Source organism: Glycine max, chromosome 9, assembly GCF_000004515.6.
Source record: "Glycine max cultivar Williams 82 chromosome 9, Glycine_max_v4.0, whole genome shotgun sequence".
Taxonomy (NCBI): Eukaryota; Viridiplantae; Streptophyta; class Magnoliopsida; order Fabales; family Fabaceae; genus Glycine; species Glycine max.
Window position 1 is genome coordinate 46,750,908 of NC_038245.2, and position 19,136 is coordinate 46,770,043.

The window sequence follows — 19,136 nt, forward strand, 5'->3', positions numbered from 1 at the left end:
TAAATAAAGCATCCAGCTGCTTCTAGACGTCTTAGCCTTGAATTTAGCTTCTTCAATCCTACATATGAAATTAATCTTATGTAAATAAAAAGTGTATTAGAAAGTGATTGTAGGGCATCGTGTCACACGAGGATGACATTGGTTACATGCAACACTGCATAATCTATATATAGCAATGTCATCCCTCCTGCGACAAGACATCCTCAACCTCTGCTGTATTTTCTTTCTTTCTTTCTTTGCCTTCTTTACAATCCTCATTGCCCAGAAATGAATATATATAGAGATGCCGACATACATATATAGTTCTCTTCCTTTCGTAAATCAAGTCATACTGATTATTGCTGAAACAGTTGCCAACTTGCCATTAATTTTCGTGGGGTACACGGAGAAATGATTCTGAGTTCTGACAGGTCAACTAGTTGAACTTGAATTTTAGTGTTTAATTTTAATTCATACGACTATGCAAAATTAACAAGCAATTAACGTACACACTGCTCTTACTGAATCGGTCAGTTTCTTGACGTTAAAAATGTGACAACAAAAGCTACATCACTTTAAGATACAGTTTCTTGATTTATTGTTACCTACTATATAAAAGAATTTTACTGTATTTGCATTTGAAATTAACATCAAGGTGTTTGTTCAACATAAGTAATTAAAGATAAACCTATTATAATCATAAGAGAATTCGAGTAATATTTAAGCCAAAGTTATTTTTGAGTGTGGGGCTAAATCGCAGTTCGTTTTCTCGTTACTGAGTCAATTGAAAAATTCAAAGACAAGATGCTAACCTTTTGGCGTTATATGAAGGCTAAGTCATCGATTAATGAGAAAAATCGTAGAAAAGTATGCGAATTGTAATTAGGTGAAACGACATTATTAGGTCAGCGAAATTACATATATATGACGTGCGTAGAAAAGCATGGAGACTGTCAACTCTGGAATTGGATCCCCTAGAGTTACAGATTAAATTAATGGTGACGACTATAATTTTAAATTACGGTTGTGCTTGGTCGCGGTTGATCCAAGTTGTGGAAAAATACTGTTGATGCGGTTGTGTTATTGTGAGTTAAACTATCTTGACATTATAATTGCAATTACAAGTGCAGAGTGCAATTTAAAATCATCATTATGACTTTTCAAAAGAAATTTTCATGCTTTAATTTAATATGTAAAACTAAACATTTTTTTTTTAAATTAAGGTAAAAAAAATTTGTGCAGTTAAAGATATAACTGCAGTAGATCTCAATAATCCGTCTACTTTATGTTTGTGTTGTTGGCCATTAAAGACATATGTGCCAAAAAAATAAATAATAGAGAAGTCGTTCTAAACGTACAGACAATTTGTGAGTTGTAGAGGAAGAACTGAATAGAAATTAGGATGCGTTTGATTATGGTGAAGAAAAGTGAAAAGAGAGAAAAAAGAAAACAAAGAGACAAAAATAAGATAAAAATGAGATTATTTGATTGAAGAAAAATAAATTAAAATATAAAAATATTTAAATTAAAATTATTTGATAGGTAAGAAAAAAAGATAAAATAATAATAAATAAATAAATATATTATTATTATTATATACCACATTGTACTTAAATCGGAATCAATACACATCTAATTAATTATAATTTATGATAACACAAAGATATTTTATATTATTTAATAATAGATTGCCATTTTTTTATATATAGTTTTAGTCTATATATATGTTTGAGCAACATAAACTTGATTTTAAGTGATTTTAATTTTGCAAAATTAATTTTGGTTATAATTAATTGTAATTTTAATTTTTTTTACTTAAAATGTTGGCATTAAAATGAAATATGATTAATTAGGAGTTAAATATTTTTTAGTTATTTTAAATAGGGTAAGTTTGGCTTTTATTTTTATTTTTAAAAATAGAAAATTTGGGAAGCCCAGGGTGGAGCAATTATTTTTCCTATTAACTAAAATTGTTTATCTAGTATAAAATATGATTTCCAATTTTACTAACTCCAGTGTAATTGTTGACATAGATAAGTTTCTATCTTTGAAAGTCAAAACAATTAAGTAATAGCTTGATGAGATTTCAAGCTCCAATCATGGATACATTACGAAAATTACACAAGTTAATTGATTCCATACAAACAACAAATCCAATTACAGTAAGAGCTATCATGCATTGGCATTGAGGACCAAGTTAGTGATAACAAACTATTCATTATTAGGTTAATTTGTAATTAATCTTCACGAATGTGCTCGAGCATCCAAGGCCAGAATTGTGCTGAGGTTCATAGGCTTCATATACTTTGTAGAACCTGACATAATTTGTTCTACAACAAGTTTGTTTGCCTTTTCAGTTGGATGGAATGGATCCCAAAATGCATGCAATTCTCGGTTGGGGCATAGGTTGGAGACTGGCAAGCATAGCCCCATACCATTGTAGGGTCCTTGTCCACAACAAGCTACTTTTGATGTATTAAATCCTACCCAGTTTGACAACATGAAATGTAAGGATTTAATTGAAGTGATAATTGTCCAAGTTTAATAATAAGCATTTTGTTTAAGAAATATCTCTAGTTAATGTGGATCTATCACAATGAAGGTACACGAGGCCACACATATTTAAGCTAAGTCAAGAGTGTCCACAATTAAGGTGACTAAACAAGTGACAAATTATTCTATAGAGTACCATAAGCATTGGGATTGGTGATGTAGTCATTGTGCATGAGTGCTGTATTTGCAGCAATGAAAACGTCGCTGCCAAGTTTCTTGTTGAGTTCAAGTAGCATTTGCTCTAATTGAGGGTTGTACAATGCTGCAGCACGTTGTAGATCAGCAGAACATTCTCCATTTTTGCCTCGCATAGCCAATTCTGCAGGGGCACAACCCAATGGCCCTGTCCCTGTCACAAGAACTCGCCGAGCTCCCAGATCATATAGCCTCTGCATTTTTATTATTACAAATGAAACAAAGGTAAGAACACAAAAATACTACTATTTGTTTTTTATGTGCTTTTTGTTAGGTTATGTTTAGATAAACTTTTTTGTAAGTATTTACAAGTGATAAAAATAAGAAAGGAAAATAAATTAAATTTTTTCTATATATTAAAATTAATTTATGCACTTTAGTTTTTAAAAACTTATTAATGGTGGACTTCTATAAAAGTTAAATGCATGTATATGTTTATTTTATTAGTTTCCAAAACAAATTACAAGAAAAATTCAATATATTTTATCTTTTTATTTTCTTCTTGTATAAATATTTAAGGAGAAGTTTATTGAAAGAGAACTTAATTAATTTACTTTAATATACCTGCAAGTGCTTGCTATAGCGAGTGATGAGAAACTTGACATAGTCCGGGAGTGAATATTGACGAGACCTTGCAGTAGAATCCACTAGGAAGTAGTTGTTTACAAAGTCATTGCCACCAACGGTGATGAGAATCAACGCTTGATTCACGAGTCTTTTAGTTCGTGGGACACCAATTAGAGCACTCAGTCGTTGTTGGTACTCTTTAAAATATTCTAGTTGTTGATGCATTTTAATTATGTTCATCTGCAAAAGTTGCATTAATAATTAAGCATTGCCAACTACACGCATAAGGAAAAAAGCAGTGCCAACTATATTTATAAGAAAGAAAAAAAAAGCATTGCCAACTACAAATGTTTGCATATCTTATTTTGGAATCGAGAAGTTCAATTTGTACATGACCCTTTTTTGCAAATTAAGAGAGATTAAAGAAAAGAGTGAAAAATATGAAATAAGTTAAGCAATGTAATTGAGAATATGGAGAAAAAAAACAAATTGTAAAAAAGTATCCTAAAAGATACTAATAAGAATAAGATAACTCTTTTAAATTTGCCCTTATTTAGAACGCGCGTATTTTCACTTTTCATTTCACTCATTAATATGTTACTGTTCGACCATAAATAAATGTTTAGGCCCATTAAGTATGATCTGGAATCTACCACCTTGTCTTAGATTCAAATTCCTGTGGTTTAGCGCTTCCATGTTTTCCGGGCTTTAATACAATTTATGATCAGTTTGACTTATAAATCACAATGGTAGGAGTATAACTTTAATTAGAATTCTACTAGTGGTCTAGCGGGGAAGAGTTTAGACTTTAGATAAGTACAAACCTCGCTGTTAGTACTATTTTACCAAAGAAAATATTAAATATATATACTAATAACTGATTGTCAAGCTAATTACAAATTTATTAACAAAAATTGATATAATTAGTAGATGATTGAATTTGTTAAAAACTCGATTCTTAGTCATTATATGAAAAGATCTTTATCAGAAAAGATAAAACTATTAATCTCTTAATTATGAGTTAAGACAAAGCTTTTGGTCATACAAAAAAGAGTAAACATGTAATTTCGTTTCCATAAGTGGCAACTTGCTTTAGTTTGTAAAACTACCTGTCTATAATTTAATCCCCACTTTCTCAAATGTCTAACAAATTAGACCTTTCCTGTTAGAGTTAACCAAACTTAGAAACTAAATACTTTATAATAAAGGGACTCACTCACCACTCTCATTCATCTATGCATGCTCATTCTTGAATCTTGATCGACTCTAATATTTTTTTTCTTACTTTAATATAACTTGATTTTTTTGCAAAAGAATTTACCCCTTTGCACAAGCAACAAGCATCTGCATCAAGCATTCGAAGGCTAAAATCTATTGCCCTTCAGCAGATAACAATCGTTGCCAATTCTGGTTTTTTACACGAAGGAAAATGGGGATGAAATATTGTAGTTATTCAAGTGTACCTATTCCACTAAATATATATGTAGGTCTAGTTGGACCTACATAAATTTCGATAAAAAGAAGATAATATATTAAGAAATGCGTTTCATGTTAATGCTCTTTTTACTTATACATGAAACAAAGAAAGCAGCTAGCTGGAATTTCATGTCATTAATGAATTAATAAGTACTTACAAACTGATCTCCTGTATCGTTAAGGATTCCAACGCCAGCGGAAGCAAAATTGGCACCAACTAAGAGATTCTCTCTCGTTAAGTCCGGGCTCAAGTAAGGCATTGTAGACTCAGCACCAAGTTCCTGACCTATAGATACATCAATTTTTAATGTTGATGAGACTAAAATTAATGACCGTATGATAAATAAGTGTTTGGACATACATTACAATTTATTTTTTTTCATATATGGAAACTTAACTGATAAAATCAGGAATGTTGAAGCCGTTAGAGAAGCGTCCAGTTGCTCTATGAGTTGGGTAGTCAATTCCATAAGGAGGGGCATTAGCACGAGCAATGGTTTGCAAATAGTTGTTGTTTCCATTGTCAACAAGCGAATCTCCAAACACAAAGAATGCTCTTGGCCTGGCTTCACTTCTAGGGACAATAAAGCCAAGTAGTACTAAAACTAAACCTAGATTTACCAAATGAACAAAACTTGACGAGGATGCCATTGGAATGAACCTTTGAAGTATTGTCTTGGTTTTGGAAGGGTTTGTTTTAGATATGTGATGAGGAGCTTACTTACCTGGGAGACATATACAAGTCTTGAAGACGTACCTTTCCCACCAATGTTATAAATAGCATGAATAATTGAATATTGCATGAGCTTAGGGCTTTCCGATTTTGGGTGCTCTTTTATTGACGGTTTTAAGTTCTAGCTCTAGAAATTGTGGCAACGTTACGAGCTTAATTTCGATGGGTTGGTCGCATTGAGACGCAAGAACAATGAGTTTCCACTTTCTAGTGGATGCATGCTTTGACTTTGAGTTAGAAGTTAATTTGGGATTAGATAGATATATGGATATGCCTCTCTGTATCGACCAATATAACTATTTGGATATAAAAAAAAATAGATATGATAATTGATATTTCTTAATTTAATCGACCAGTACTAGCTTTGTTTGGTGATGACCTCGTTTCATGAAGGTTTTGAAAAACTTGTCAAACGAGCGTTTAATGCATAGTAATACTAATAACGAATTAATATTTGAGCTAAGTCTACGGTGCAACGTCATTTTGTTACCCCACTCAATAAATTATCCGACCCCTCCTTTTCCCACTTCTGAGGCTATTAAAATACTACCAACGTTGGAAAAATAATAAACAATCTTAAAATCATGTCTCTGTCTCTTTTCCCTCTACTTGGTAAACATAAAAAAAATTATGCTTCGTAAATACAACGTATCCTATATATAAAGATACACTAGTTTAGTAATTTTAAAAGCAAATTGCACTAGATTGGTAAAAAGAAGCCTTTGATAGAATGAGTATACACTTTATCTGACAATTAAAAATTGCTATTGCAATATGGAAAATGCTAAATTTACGGATTAGCTTTGGTAAAAAACACACAAAAGGTTATTTCCTTGAAATATTCTTTTTTTATACTAAGATTTGTTTTAAAAAAAACTTATATGTTATAGTAGTGAAATACCACCGGAGCTCTTGGATATTTGCCATCCTTTATCCATCCTAATGAGAATCCATGTTCAATACTCGCTGATCGGAGGAATGGTATAGCTAATCTCTCTCTCTTTCTTTCTTTCTTGAGAAAGCGCTCTTTTTCTCTTTGTTGCAAAGTCGTCTTATAGAATGCTAATGGTGAGAACTCGTGGCTTGACACACCATCTTTCAATAATGTCCAAGCATATATATATATATACACACACTAATAGCTAATGTCGAGAGCAATGACTGTAGCTCTCGGGTCTAATAACATTATCCATTTTGTTGATGATACTTTTCCAAAACCACCACTTGAAGATCTCAATTTCTTGTCTTGGGATCGATGCAATAAGTTGGTTTTATCCTGGATCAATCATTCTTTGAATTCATGCATTAATTGTAAAGAGTGTGTGTTGTGGATGGAATTTTCCTCAGAAGTATGGAAAAACCAGATGGAATTTGTTAGATTGCTTGCCATGTAATCTGATTCTCTCAAGAAAGTCTTACGGGGAAAGTGACTATGTTAACTATTAGATTTTTTAAAGGGTTTATTAAAGACTTTTCGTTCATTTGAACTTGCTTTGATGGACTTTCTTCCATGTATCAATAAAGACTTTTCATTGTTAATTCAACAAGAGAGACAAATGAGCTCACAATTTTAATAAAATTTAGATGTTGATAATCGTGATTAAGAGATGCTGCCAGGTTGTTCATAAACTTGTGGTGGCTACTCCGGTTGTTCATATAAAGATAATAATCCTAAAATGACAATGCTGTCCTCACTGACAACAATTTCTAAGTGTTCCCATCATGGAATGAAACGTGTTAGTCTAAGCAAACGCAGCAACGGAGAAATGCTTGCATTCAATATTCTTCAAAGTTGACTCTAAGTCAAGCAAATGAGCAATGCTGTGACAAATGCGTAGCACCGTCAATGGGGACAAAGCGTTGTGGAATTTTATGTTTATGGCTATTGTAGTTAAGATGGGGTGTGGCAATAAAAGAGTGACCAACTAGCAAGTTAGTCACACAACATAAGAAAAGTTCAGTTTCTCATTAGTGTGCTTTGTCCTGAAGACATCATTAGAGGAAATTTTGCTTTGTCCAAACTCTAGTCAAGCTCCCAAGTGTGCTTCTTTGGTGGTTAATTGAAGACGGTTCAAGCTTCCAACAACTCTCTAAACCCAACCAATCCTTGAAGAACAATGAGAGGAATTGAAGAGATTTGAGTGTGGTTGTGTGTGTGAGTGTACGTGTGGTTGAGTAGAGAGAAGAAAAGAGAGATGAAAGTTTGACCCAAGCCCAAAAACTATAAAATTTGGCTTCACTCAATTTTTGTCACTTGTCCTATTAGTAGGTGATTAGGATTAATTTTAGAAGCTAATTAATTTAATCTAAACTTTTGTAATTATTTACATCTAACTAAGAGGAGTTATCTCTAAGTAATGAAAGGTTTATTTGGTTGGCCACGTACTTAGGAGTACTGAAATTTAAAACAAAAGGATTAACTTAGTGTTTGTTGTTTGGTAATTAAATAGCATTTTATAATTTTTTTAATTGATAAAATAATTATTTTGATTCATTCTTCAACTAAAATTTTATCTCACATAAATATTTTATAATTTTTTTAACTGACTTTGTGTCTCTTTTTTTTATATATAGATGTATAAGATTTCATATTTAACACTCAACTAATTTTCTCTCATTCAATTATTTTATTTTGGGATAACATTATAATCCATATAAAGATATTTAGTAATAATTTTTTAACAGAAAGTTAACGAAATTTGAAAGAAAAACTAAAAAAAGGAAAACAAGTATCATACACTCTAATATATATGCCATGAGAGGGAAGTAAACATAATAGCATAAAAGGGAGATCGCATTGTACTAATGACAACCTTTATTTGCGTAAAAAAATGACATTTTTATGAGAGAAGAGTGTATATAATTAAAAATATATTTTAATTATTATTTAACCTAATTTAAAATAAAATATTCCATCTAATCATATTTATAAGATGTATTTACCTAATTTATCAAGATTAAAGAAAATAATTAATTTAGATAAATATGTTTTAAATTTATATTCTTTTTCCAAAATTAGCACTATCATTAATGCTCCTTTTCTTTCTCTTCTAATTATTTTGCATTATAACTTCTCATTGGAGTATTTTAGTTTAAAAATAATTAATGCAAGAAATATAATAAAATGATATTATAAAAGGATAAAACATAATTTTTTATTTGGATCTTATAAATAGTATAAGAGGAAGTAACATTATGTAAGTAAATAGGATTAAACATAAGTAATAAGTTAGTGTTTAAATAATGTTATTAATGTAGTATTTAAATATATATATATATATATATATATATATATATATATATAAATTAATATTTTCTATATTGTATCAATTGCTATATTTATTAAATATAATTTTTTTATAATATTATCAAATATACATTTATTAAATTTAAATATAATATAGTTATTAAATTTATAATAAACTTAAATACTAACTTTCGTTATAGCTGCGTGAACACAATCGAACAAGCAAATAAACTAAGCCAATGAAAAATTTAATAATAGAATTAATTTATCACATTTGTTTATAATTAGGAATTAAATTTGTATTTTTTGTCATTATTATTATTTATATAAAAAAAATTGATAAAACTTATATATATATATATATTTTAAATAATTAAAAGGTATAAGCAAAAATATAGTGCATTTCAATCTAAAAGAGTGATACAATGATAATGATATAAGATTTTAATATGTTCAAAAGCGTGTAAATAATTTATTTAACAAAAGAATATGTGTTCGATTTTTAGTATTTAATACAAAAAAATTGGAACAACGACCACCATGGGTGAAGCTGAATGAGATAAGTCTCTTATCTAATAAATTGGAGTAGTATTTAAAATGGTCTTGATAATGAACACAATTTGTATCGGACATATTTAAATAATAATCAATTTTAAAACATTTTGACAATCGTGTTTAAGAGATGCAGTCTTGTTCATAAACTTGCGGTGGCTCCTCCTGACTCCGGTTGTTCTTCCATTAAATATGATCTCAAAATGACAATGCTGTCCTCACATACTTTATCAGAGACAACAATTTCTAAGTGGAATTACAATCACATATACAGAAGGGATTCAATTTGTAACACTAAACGTCTCTGTTTTCAAGAATTTAGAATGGCTGGAAGTCTCACACTGTGGACTAGAAGGGACTACTTCAATTCTCTTCATGGGACCTTGCCCATTTCAATCAGAATGGTTGACATGACTAACAACATCATCAGTGGTGAAATACCACCAGAGTTAGGATACTTGTCATCCTTAAAATTGACCAACAATCATTCACCATTACCACTTCCCGGGATTGATGTGGACTTTTCCTATAATAATTTGAAGGGTCCCATCCCAGATGGTTTCCCTGCGTCTTCGCTAATAGGCAACAAGGATGTATGTAGCGACAATTGGTATATTCAAACCGGACTCAAATTCCAGCCTTGTCCAGCCCACGACCACATAGTATTGGGCAATCTGTTGGTCATAGTACTTCCTGTACTTATTTCTCTAATCATGGCCTTCTTACTGTGCCTGAGGCATATTTTCCTTGAAACTAAGAACAAAGATACAAAGGCAACTGCAACGACCAAGAATGGGGACTTGTTCAGTATATGGAACTATGATGGAAGCATAGCCTATGAAGACATCATTAGAGCAATCGAAGACTTTGACATGAAATATTGTATTGGAACAGGAGCATATGGAAGTGTTTACAAGGCACAATTACCAAGTGGCAAGGTTGTTGCTGTGAAGAAACTCCATGGCTTTGAAGCAGAGGTGCCTGCTTTTGACGAGAGTTTCAGAAATGAGGTCAAAGTATTATCAGAAATAAAGCACCGACATATTGTGAAGCTCCATGGATTCTGCTTGCATAAAAGAATCATGTTTTTGGTCTATGAGTACATGGAGAAAGGAAGCCTGTTTTCTGTCTTGTTTGATGATGTGGAAGCGATGGAATTGGATTGGAAAAAGAGGGTTAACATTGTGAAAGGCACTGCACATGCTCTCTCATATCTTCATCATGACTGCACCTTCCAATAGTTCTCAGAGACATATCAGCCAGCAATATCTTGATTAACTCAGAGTGGCAGCCTAGTGTTGGTGACTTTGGCACAGCTCGATTCCTCAGCCTTGATTCATCCAATCGAACTATAGTTGCTGGAACCATTGGATACATAGCCCCAGGTAAATTGTTCATATCTTTCTTTTTAGTTTTACTTTTTTTGGTTCCTTTCCCTTTTTACCTATGTTCTCTGGTTCATGATTTGATGCAGATCGTGCCTAATCAATACATATAACAGGCAGATGGACTAGTTTTTTTAATACCGAGTTTATATAAATTGTAGATTTTAATATTATTATTTTTCAACTATTTTCCTTTTGATCTTTGAATCTGTTCTTGTTAATGTTATAAATGCAGAGCTTGCATATACTATGGTTGTGAGTGAAAAGTGTGATGTGTATAGCTTTGGAGTGGTGGCACTTGAAACTTTGATGGGATCGCATCCTAAGGAATTACTGTCTTCACTTCAATCAGCTTCTACTGATAATGGCATCACCTTATGTGAAATATTGGACCAACGCCTCCCACAGCCAACAATGTCAGTTTTACTAGACATAGTTCGTGTTGCCATAGTGGCATTTGCGTGCTTAAATCCCAATCCTAGCTCTCGCCCAACAATGAAATGAGTCTCTCAATGTTTTCTTAGCCAGCTCAAACCATTAAACATTCCTTTGCGTGAAATTTCATTGCAGCAGCTCATGAGTCAAGAACTCAAGCATTATTTAAATTTGTGAACTCATGAAAGAAAGTGAAACTTCTAATTGAAATTAGACCTGTCAGCAACCAATAAAAGCTCTCAAGAGTTTCAGTATTTTCCCCTATGTGAGTTTTGGTCACGTTACTTGTTAGTAAAAAGTTTCAAAATTTGACTCATGTATTTTGTTACAATTCCTTTGCAGGTGTTAAAAAATACAATATGAAAAATCGTGTTACCATCCTAGAGTAAGCAAAATGGTGGTAGGTGGAACTTTTCATTTATTTTCTTATTGTTGGAATAATGGAATTAAAGTGAAACGCACAATTTAAAATGTTCAGAAACTTTCTGCAGAACGTTTTTAAACTAGTATACTCAAAGCACCCCGCAGAAAAATACAGATCAAGATGATGACATGTTCGGTATGGATTATAATACTTGTTTAATTTGTAATTCAATGAAAATCAGGAATAGTGAGAATGGGAAGATTTGACAGAGAGGAAAGAAACAGTCCATGTTTCTATAAGGATGTAATTAACCTGAACACTGTTATGTCAACTCATTGTCATTAACTATCATTTCCTCTTGCCTGCTCCTTATTTTCTTTCTTTTTTTTTAAATTCCTTATTTCCTTATTCCACTTGTACTTCAAGTACACGTCTACTAGCTAGTTCGAAATAAGTGATTAAAAGTCTGGTATTTTTTGAGTTATAAGTGAAGGTAATGTCATCAGTGAGGTGGGAATGGTTTAATTAAGGATGGATTTAGACAGGTTTCACTTTATTTTTAATTGACTTGAAATTTTAACAAAACCATTTATTAGGACTTGTATTTAATCTGATTAAAGCAAGAGACTGAATAACATATGATATAGGATCGGATAAATTTTATATATATGGACAGACGTGTTGTCAAGTTTGGGTGTGGAAGATGCAGATTCATGTCTTCGCATATCTGTGTGTAACCTGATAACTGATACTTTTCGTTAGTTTGTTATTTTTTCAGATATAGACATTTAACTTAGTAACTGGTACAGAAGTGAGTAATAGAGGCAGAGGCAAAGGCAATTGTGGGAGGTCATCAACTTCTAGAGGAAGAAATTACCTCGTTTAAGGAAAAACACTAAAGTGTATACTTACGTAACATCATAGATCACATGGTTGACACTTGTTATGAAAAGCATGGTACAATTTGTACTATCCTTCACACTGAAAAATCAAGTGCTTGGATTTTAGGCATGGTAGCAACTGATCATGTTGTCATTCCCTATCTTATTTTTAATATTATAAAAGAATCAAAATACACAGAGGTTACCAGATGCTTCTCAAGTCTCAACTCACAGTACTGTAGGAACTATCAACTAAGTTTTTCTCAGAACACCTTTACCTTAACTAATGTGCTACACATAACGGCATTTACATTCAATTTAATTTCTCTCTCAAAGATGATTGAGTCTCTAATTTGCCAACTAACCTTTATTGATGATGTTTGTCATATACAGAACAAGTCCTAATTGAAGTTGATTTGTACAACTATAAGAGCAATATAAGAACATAGAGTGCTATAATTACTCTAATCTTTAATGAGAAAAGGGAATATTTCATGTGCCCATCACATGATAAAATGTGGAATTAATTCATATGAAAAGAAATAATAGTAATATATTTTTTCTTATAATTAAATCACCAACTTATAAATCTTACTAAATAAATTGTGGATTCAAAAAATTATTTTACAGACTTACATATTAAATTTAGTAATAAAACGAGGTTAAAAGTGAGTTAGAGAATAATTAGTTTAGTATTTTCTCGTGAATGTTTGACTATCTGGGTGTAAAGTAATTATACCCAGGTGTGTTTGGATTACGATTACAAAGCTTCAAAACATCCGTATGCACATTCCAAGGCACTAAACAGAGAAAGAACTCTAGTGTTGTATTGAAAAAAATGAAGTTACGGGTGAATCTTGCAGACGACCCATGTTTCAGAGAAACTGTCTATCTAAGATTGTCTCTCTATCTATCTGTAGGTCTTGTACCTCCGTAGTTACTTCCTACACCTAATCCAAAATATAAAATTACATTACAAATTAGTTTTTCCGTCTAAATTTTTAGATTCTTAAAAGATTAATCCAAAATATAATTTTACATTCTAAATTAAGCATTATGGAAGTTAAAAAAAAATGCAGGTAGCAATTATGGAGAAACAGGAAGTAATTGTATGAGCGGTCCAGGCCGAAACCATACTTGCATGTAACACATCAGTCATTGTATGGATAATGGGTTTGTGCATGACTTTTTATTTTTGTCTGGCAAGAGACATCTAAAACTAACATTAAAGACAATATTAAAATAAGTTTAGCATGGATTTCAATGCACACTTTACTATTATTCGGAGAATTAACTCTCAATTTCATCCCTCAACTCAACTTTTAATTTGTCTTTTAAATTGTCCTAAAATAGGAAAAAATTCTACAAGTAATTTCTATAGTATTAAAAATTATATTAAGTAATCTTTTAAATATGGAAAACTTTTTCAAATTAGTGATTGAAGATTAGTAAAATATAGTAGTTTAAAAACTAAATTGATAGATATTCAAGAATTTATATATATAATTTTATTACTTTAGGTATTTATAAGAGAGAGTAATTCTTGGAGGACCAAATGGTTTATTTGTTATTTTGTTTGCACCTTGAAGTTTTATACAAGAATTGCTTGGAAAATTATATGGGTTTAGCAGCCCGAGTAACATGCGTTCAACCACTAAGAATGTTTATATATATATATATATATATAGCCATTAAGAATGTTAAGATAATTGATTGCGGTACATAGTGAATAAATTTCTAACTCTACAATAAATCATAACGGCTATATATGATTGTTTCTTCAAGGCGGTATTCTACCATGCACCAGGTATGATGCTGTTTCAAAATACCTGAAATTGAATATGGAATGATAAGAACGTGTGAATGAGAATGATAGATCTAATTGACCCCTTAAAGAACAACACAATAATATTGCTGAATAGATGTTTCAACCACAAATTGAACTACAGGAGATGATTGCTATCAATTCAGCTGAAAAGATACATGCAGTGGACAAAATAATAATGCAGCAGAATAGATATCTTAGCCAGAAAGTGTAACAATCTCAATCAAGAGTATTTCCATTTCCCACTCAAAGCACGAATCCATTTTCCTTCACATCTTCCACACTGTGCCCATTATTTTTGTTCTCCTGCTGAGTAGGTTCCCCCTTGACCTTTTCTTCATTCAACCCTGCTTCTTCCTCTTCTTCTTCTGCCACCTTTTTCTCAAGAGATTGAATCAAATTCAGCAAGCAAGACTCTACATCCTCATTCAAACACTTTGGCATGAGATTCTCAGCAATATCAGCAGGAGTCACATTGGTCACTTCCAACAAATTCGCAATTCTAGCGAACAAATAGTGCGAATCAACATCCAAGTAGTTCTTGGCAAGCACCTTGAATGCCTCAAAGCGGCAATAGGACAATTCAATGTGTTTGTCCATCCTACCTGTCCTAATAAGAGCAGGATCAAGCTTGTCCACAAAGTTTGTTGTGAAAATAATAATCCTCTCTCCCCCACATGCTGACCAAATGCCATCAATGAAATTCAACAACCCTGATAGAGTTACCTTGCTATTCTTGTTACCCTCCTCTTCATCTTTCTTACTAGGATCTTTTGGTTCCTCTTCCTCACCCCTTTCCCTCCTCATGTTCCTCTGGCCGGTGAGATCGAGCGAGCAATCAATGTCTTCAACAACTATAATAGCCTTACTAGAAGTCTCAATCAACAACTTCCTCAACTCAGTGTTGTCCTTCACTGCAGTCAGCTCAAGATCATAGACATCATAGTTCATGAAATTAGCCATTGCAGCTATCATAGTAGACTTACCAGTCCCGGGAGGACCGAAGAGCAAGTAGCCGCGCTTCCAAGCCTTTCCAATCTTGGCATAGTAATCCTTCCCATTCCTGAACTTGACAAGGTCATTGATGATCTCTTCCTTCTTCCAATGCTCCATTGCAAGAGTCTCGAAAGTCGCAGGGTGCTCGAACACTATGTGGCTCCACTTTGATTGTTTGTAGCCATACCAACCACTGCTAGGATTGTTGGTGTACAACTTCCTCTGCCTGTTTCTCAAGGCAATTTCTTTCCCCTCTTCCAACACATGTTTGATGTAAGAAACGGTGATGAGATCCCTATGCTTTTTGTTGAAAGTGAGCTTGAAATATCTCTTTCCATCAGGGGGAGAATAGTAAGAGAAGGAATATGCATGAGGGTTAGAGGCAGTTTTGCTAGCAGCCCACCAGAGCTTCACACCTTGGAATTCATCGGTGACCTCTTCGTCGTCGTCCATGCTAAGCACCAAAGGCTTCTGGCTATCTTTCACCACTTCAGCTTTGAGTCTTTTGGCTAGTTGCGAAGAATTCTCACTGAGATAGGTTTGAATGGCAGTGTAAGCTTCGCTACGCTTGAGTCTCTCTCCTGAGAACTCAGGGAAGGTGATTTCGACATAAGGGTACAAGAGGTTCACCACTTTCTGACAGTGGATTTGAAGAGTGTCGCGAAGCGCGGCAGGGAAAAAACGCTCAACCATGGCATACACAAACATGATTGTGGCCATCAATGAACCCATTTGGGTCCATAGTTCCCCCATCCCACACAAACACTACTGACACTAGTGTTGTGTGTGTGTGTCTGTGGTGTTATTTTACTTGGCTAGGGATGCATAATATAAGGAGCAGAGAAAAGGGTGTTTTCTTTTTGGGGCGGTGTCCCTCGAAGCTGTAATGTCACATACATGAGAATCTGAGTTGAAGTGGAAGAAGAGGTCGCTGTCAGTGCTAAACGAATCCATTTGACAATGAGTGATGTTTGCCAAGTCCAAGCCACTTTTTCTCTGCTGGATTGGAAAATTTGGCCCCCCAATGTTTGTCATGTACGATGGAAGCTTGAGCATGTTTGGATGAGGATGGAAACACAAGAATAATGGATCACTACTCCTCTAAGTAATAAAGCAAACCCCACATTCGCAACTTGCCATGCACTCATCATCTAGCTCTAGCTAGCTACTTAACCCAACCATACATTTTCTGATCATGATATCAATCAAAATCGATCCATTCAATCCACACCTTTCTTTTTCTTTTCTTCTGTCGTTTATATATACAAGTCTTGAGAATTTAAGTTGAAGTTAAATCATTTTTTTTCTTCCATAAATGCATACTCTCTCTCTTTATGCTACTTGTTCATAAACATTTGTTTTATTTAGCAATTATTCACTTTTAATTTGTTGCTTTAATTGTTGACGTATTAAGCCAATTAAGTTTTTTGATTTTTAAAATTAAGCAAAACTATTTCCATTGTCAATTGTTTAAAAAAAAATCTCTAATTAGTATTTACCGCCTATTAATAAACTTTTATTTTAGCTATATATCAAATATATATTCAAGTAGTACTTGTTATTTAATTATCAGTATTGCCACCTTTTTTGTTCCAATGTTACGCACAATTTAAATGTTTTGGTTTTGGATGACAAAAAGTTGTGGAGATGAAGAAAAGGATGCTTCGAGTACTATTTATGATCAAGTGGTGAACTTCAAAAAACATTATATAAACAAAGCCAATAAGACTGGTAATGTTTTATGAAACTATAAGGGTGAAAATAAATTAAAATGTTACAATAATAAATAGCTAGGTTATGACGTGTTTGAGATGGGATTGATAACTTAACCAAATGCTGGTTGATATTGACTGAAGTAAGTTTTGTCGTTGCTGTTCAAAATTGCTCGACAATGGTAGAACTCTCGGGCAAGGGCTAAGATGTCGCGAGGAACAAGTGGGTACTTTTAAAAGGAAATCCAATGCTCAAGTCCGTAATTACTTGACTAGAATAACAGTATATAATAAATACTTAATATAAAATTGTTTTATTTAAAGTAAGTTAAGATGAATTAAATTGCTCGATAAGAGACTCGACAAGAGACTCAGAGCGCCTCTAAATTAGGCTTGGCTGTGTTGTGTGGAATAAAAAAATTTAAATTAAAATTTTGTTAAAATATAAAATTTACACTAATTTTTTTAACATTTTTCTTCAATTCCCTTCTAATTCCCTGCATCAAATCAGGAGTTAGCCATCGATTAGACAAGTTTGCTTTTATATAATGATATGATAAAGTAAATATTTTTCTTTAAACATACCATTTATTTTATACCCAAAAGTCAATTAAGATTGGAATGTTAAATCACAGTTTTGAATTTTGATATAGCTTACTATTTAAATGAAAATGAAATATTAATATTGTTTTTATGTCAGTAATATTTATCAAATATCCTATTAAAATTTTAAACTATTTATTTAATCATTTAAATATTAATATACTATTATTATAAAAACAAATAAATTAATATCATCATCACTGATTGTTAAAGTAAAATGTAATGTTAATTAAATAAATATAGAAAAATATTAAATGAGAAAACATAGCAAGTAATATAGTGAAATAGAAAAATACATTATTTATTTAAATTATAAAAATATAAATATTGATATTTTTTTGGTAGGATTAATGTTGATGGTTTAAGAAACCTAAAATATAATTAGAAACAAAATCTATCTCACAAAAGAATTTAATGTCCTGTTTAAATGAGAATAAAAAAATGATAAATGATAAATTAAAAACACATTTTTATTTGATTGAAAAGAAAAAATGAATTAATTTTTTTTAATTTAAATTTCAAAATTCCTTCTTTCTTCTTACTCTCAATCAAAGAGTCAAGTATATAATATGAATTTAAAATGATTATATTCATAAATTTACTCTGTTCATCTCCTTTTTTCCTATTTTTATTTTTATCCCTTTTTTTTATCATATTTCTCATTTTCTTATATAGAAATATTCTCAAAACCGAATCAGATCAATCCGCTAGACTGAAAAAATCAGCGAACTGGTATAGTGTCCTATCCAAGTAGATTACAAAATTGACCTTGATAAAAACCAGATAAAAATCATTAAATCATTAATGGTGAACCCTATTTTATAAACATTATTATATAGTAATGCAATTCATAATATAAGAGTAAGACTACATTCGAAATGCGGCATCGTAGCGCACCGTTCCACAACACAAGCGGTGAAATTAATCAGAACCCTTTTGAAAAGACGTAGAAGCAAATGCAAAGCATATTATTCACTTTTGCAATTAATTTACTAACTTAGCAACAAAATAAATGTGGTTGTCTTCGTTTACTATGTTCAAATCACATTGTCGGCAACGTATCACACGGGTAAACTATTAGCATGTTAGCAATTTATTTTGACAACCCATTGGGGTCACGGTAGACTGCCATAAAAAGGCTTCCGGATTTCTGTGTTTTGTTTGGCTACCTTTAGATAAAGCAATTTTACTTTCTACGACTTGATATAGAATAGTTTGATTGGACATATCACTAACAAATGTTATATGTTAATTAGCAGATAAATATGACATTTTTTATAGATTAAATATCTTATTTTTTAATAAAAATAAATTATCAACATAAATACTACTATATACTTATATTGGCTTATATATATATATATATATATATATATATATATATATATATATATATATATATATATATATATATATATATATATATATATATATATATATATATATATATTCTATTAATGCAGTATTATTAAATATTAATTAATACAATACATCATATAATTAGTTTAAATTGTTTATACGAACAATTTAAATTTAGTTAAATAAAATCTTTAGTAACAAAAACGTCTAATGTCTCCATCCATTATTACCCTAAATATATGGCATTTTAAGTGAATATATTTCATATAAATAT

The 19,136-nt window shown here is 31.7% G+C and overlaps 2 protein-coding genes and 1 pseudogene across 2 annotated transcripts; 1 reads left to right on the top strand and 2 right to left on the bottom strand.

Annotated features, from left to right (window-relative positions):
* Positions 1 to 1,995: 1,995 nt before the first annotated feature.
* Positions 1,996 to 5,738, bottom strand: LOC100795251 (GDSL esterase/lipase At5g33370). The gene is made up of 5 exons (XM_003533505.4): positions 5,169 to 5,738; positions 4,929 to 5,056; positions 3,292 to 3,534; positions 2,669 to 2,921; positions 1,996 to 2,462 (listed from the first exon to the last, which is right to left on the bottom strand). Exons 1-5 carry the CDS (start codon positions 5,419 to 5,421, stop codon positions 2,224 to 2,226), a joined length of 1,116 nt encoding a protein of 371 aa, XP_003533553.1. The 5' UTR covers positions 5,422 to 5,738; the 3' UTR covers positions 1,996 to 2,223.
* Positions 5,739 to 9,625: 3,887 nt separating this feature from the next.
* Positions 9,626 to 11,299, top strand: LOC100795789 (MDIS1-interacting receptor like kinase 2-like; annotated as a pseudogene).
* A 2,968-nt stretch (positions 11,300 to 14,267) lies between these two features.
* LOC100803928 (AAA-ATPase ASD, mitochondrial) lies at positions 14,268 to 16,459 on the bottom strand. Its single transcript, XM_003534419.4, has one exon. The coding sequence runs from the start codon at positions 15,939 to 15,941 to the stop codon at positions 14,439 to 14,441; it is 1,503 nt and encodes a 500-aa protein (XP_003534467.1). The 5' UTR covers positions 15,942 to 16,459; the 3' UTR covers positions 14,268 to 14,438.
* Positions 16,460 to 19,136: the final 2,677 nt, after the last annotated feature.

Coding starts and splice junctions, on each gene's coding strand:
- LOC100795251 (XM_003533505.4), bottom strand. CDS start 5,421: ATGGCATCCTCGTCAAGTTTTGTTCATTTGGTAAATCTAGGTTTAGTT. Junction 5,057..5,168: donor CAACATTCCTGATTTTATCA/GTTAAGTTTCCA, acceptor ATGTATCTATAG/GTCAGGAACTTGGTGCTGAG. Junction 2,463..2,668: donor CACCAATCCCAATGCTTATG/GTACTCTATAGA, acceptor CAAACTGGGTAG/GATTTAATACATCAAAAGTA.
- LOC100803928 (XM_003534419.4), bottom strand. CDS start 15,941: ATGGGGGAACTATGGACCCAAATGGGTTCATTGATGGCCACAATCATG.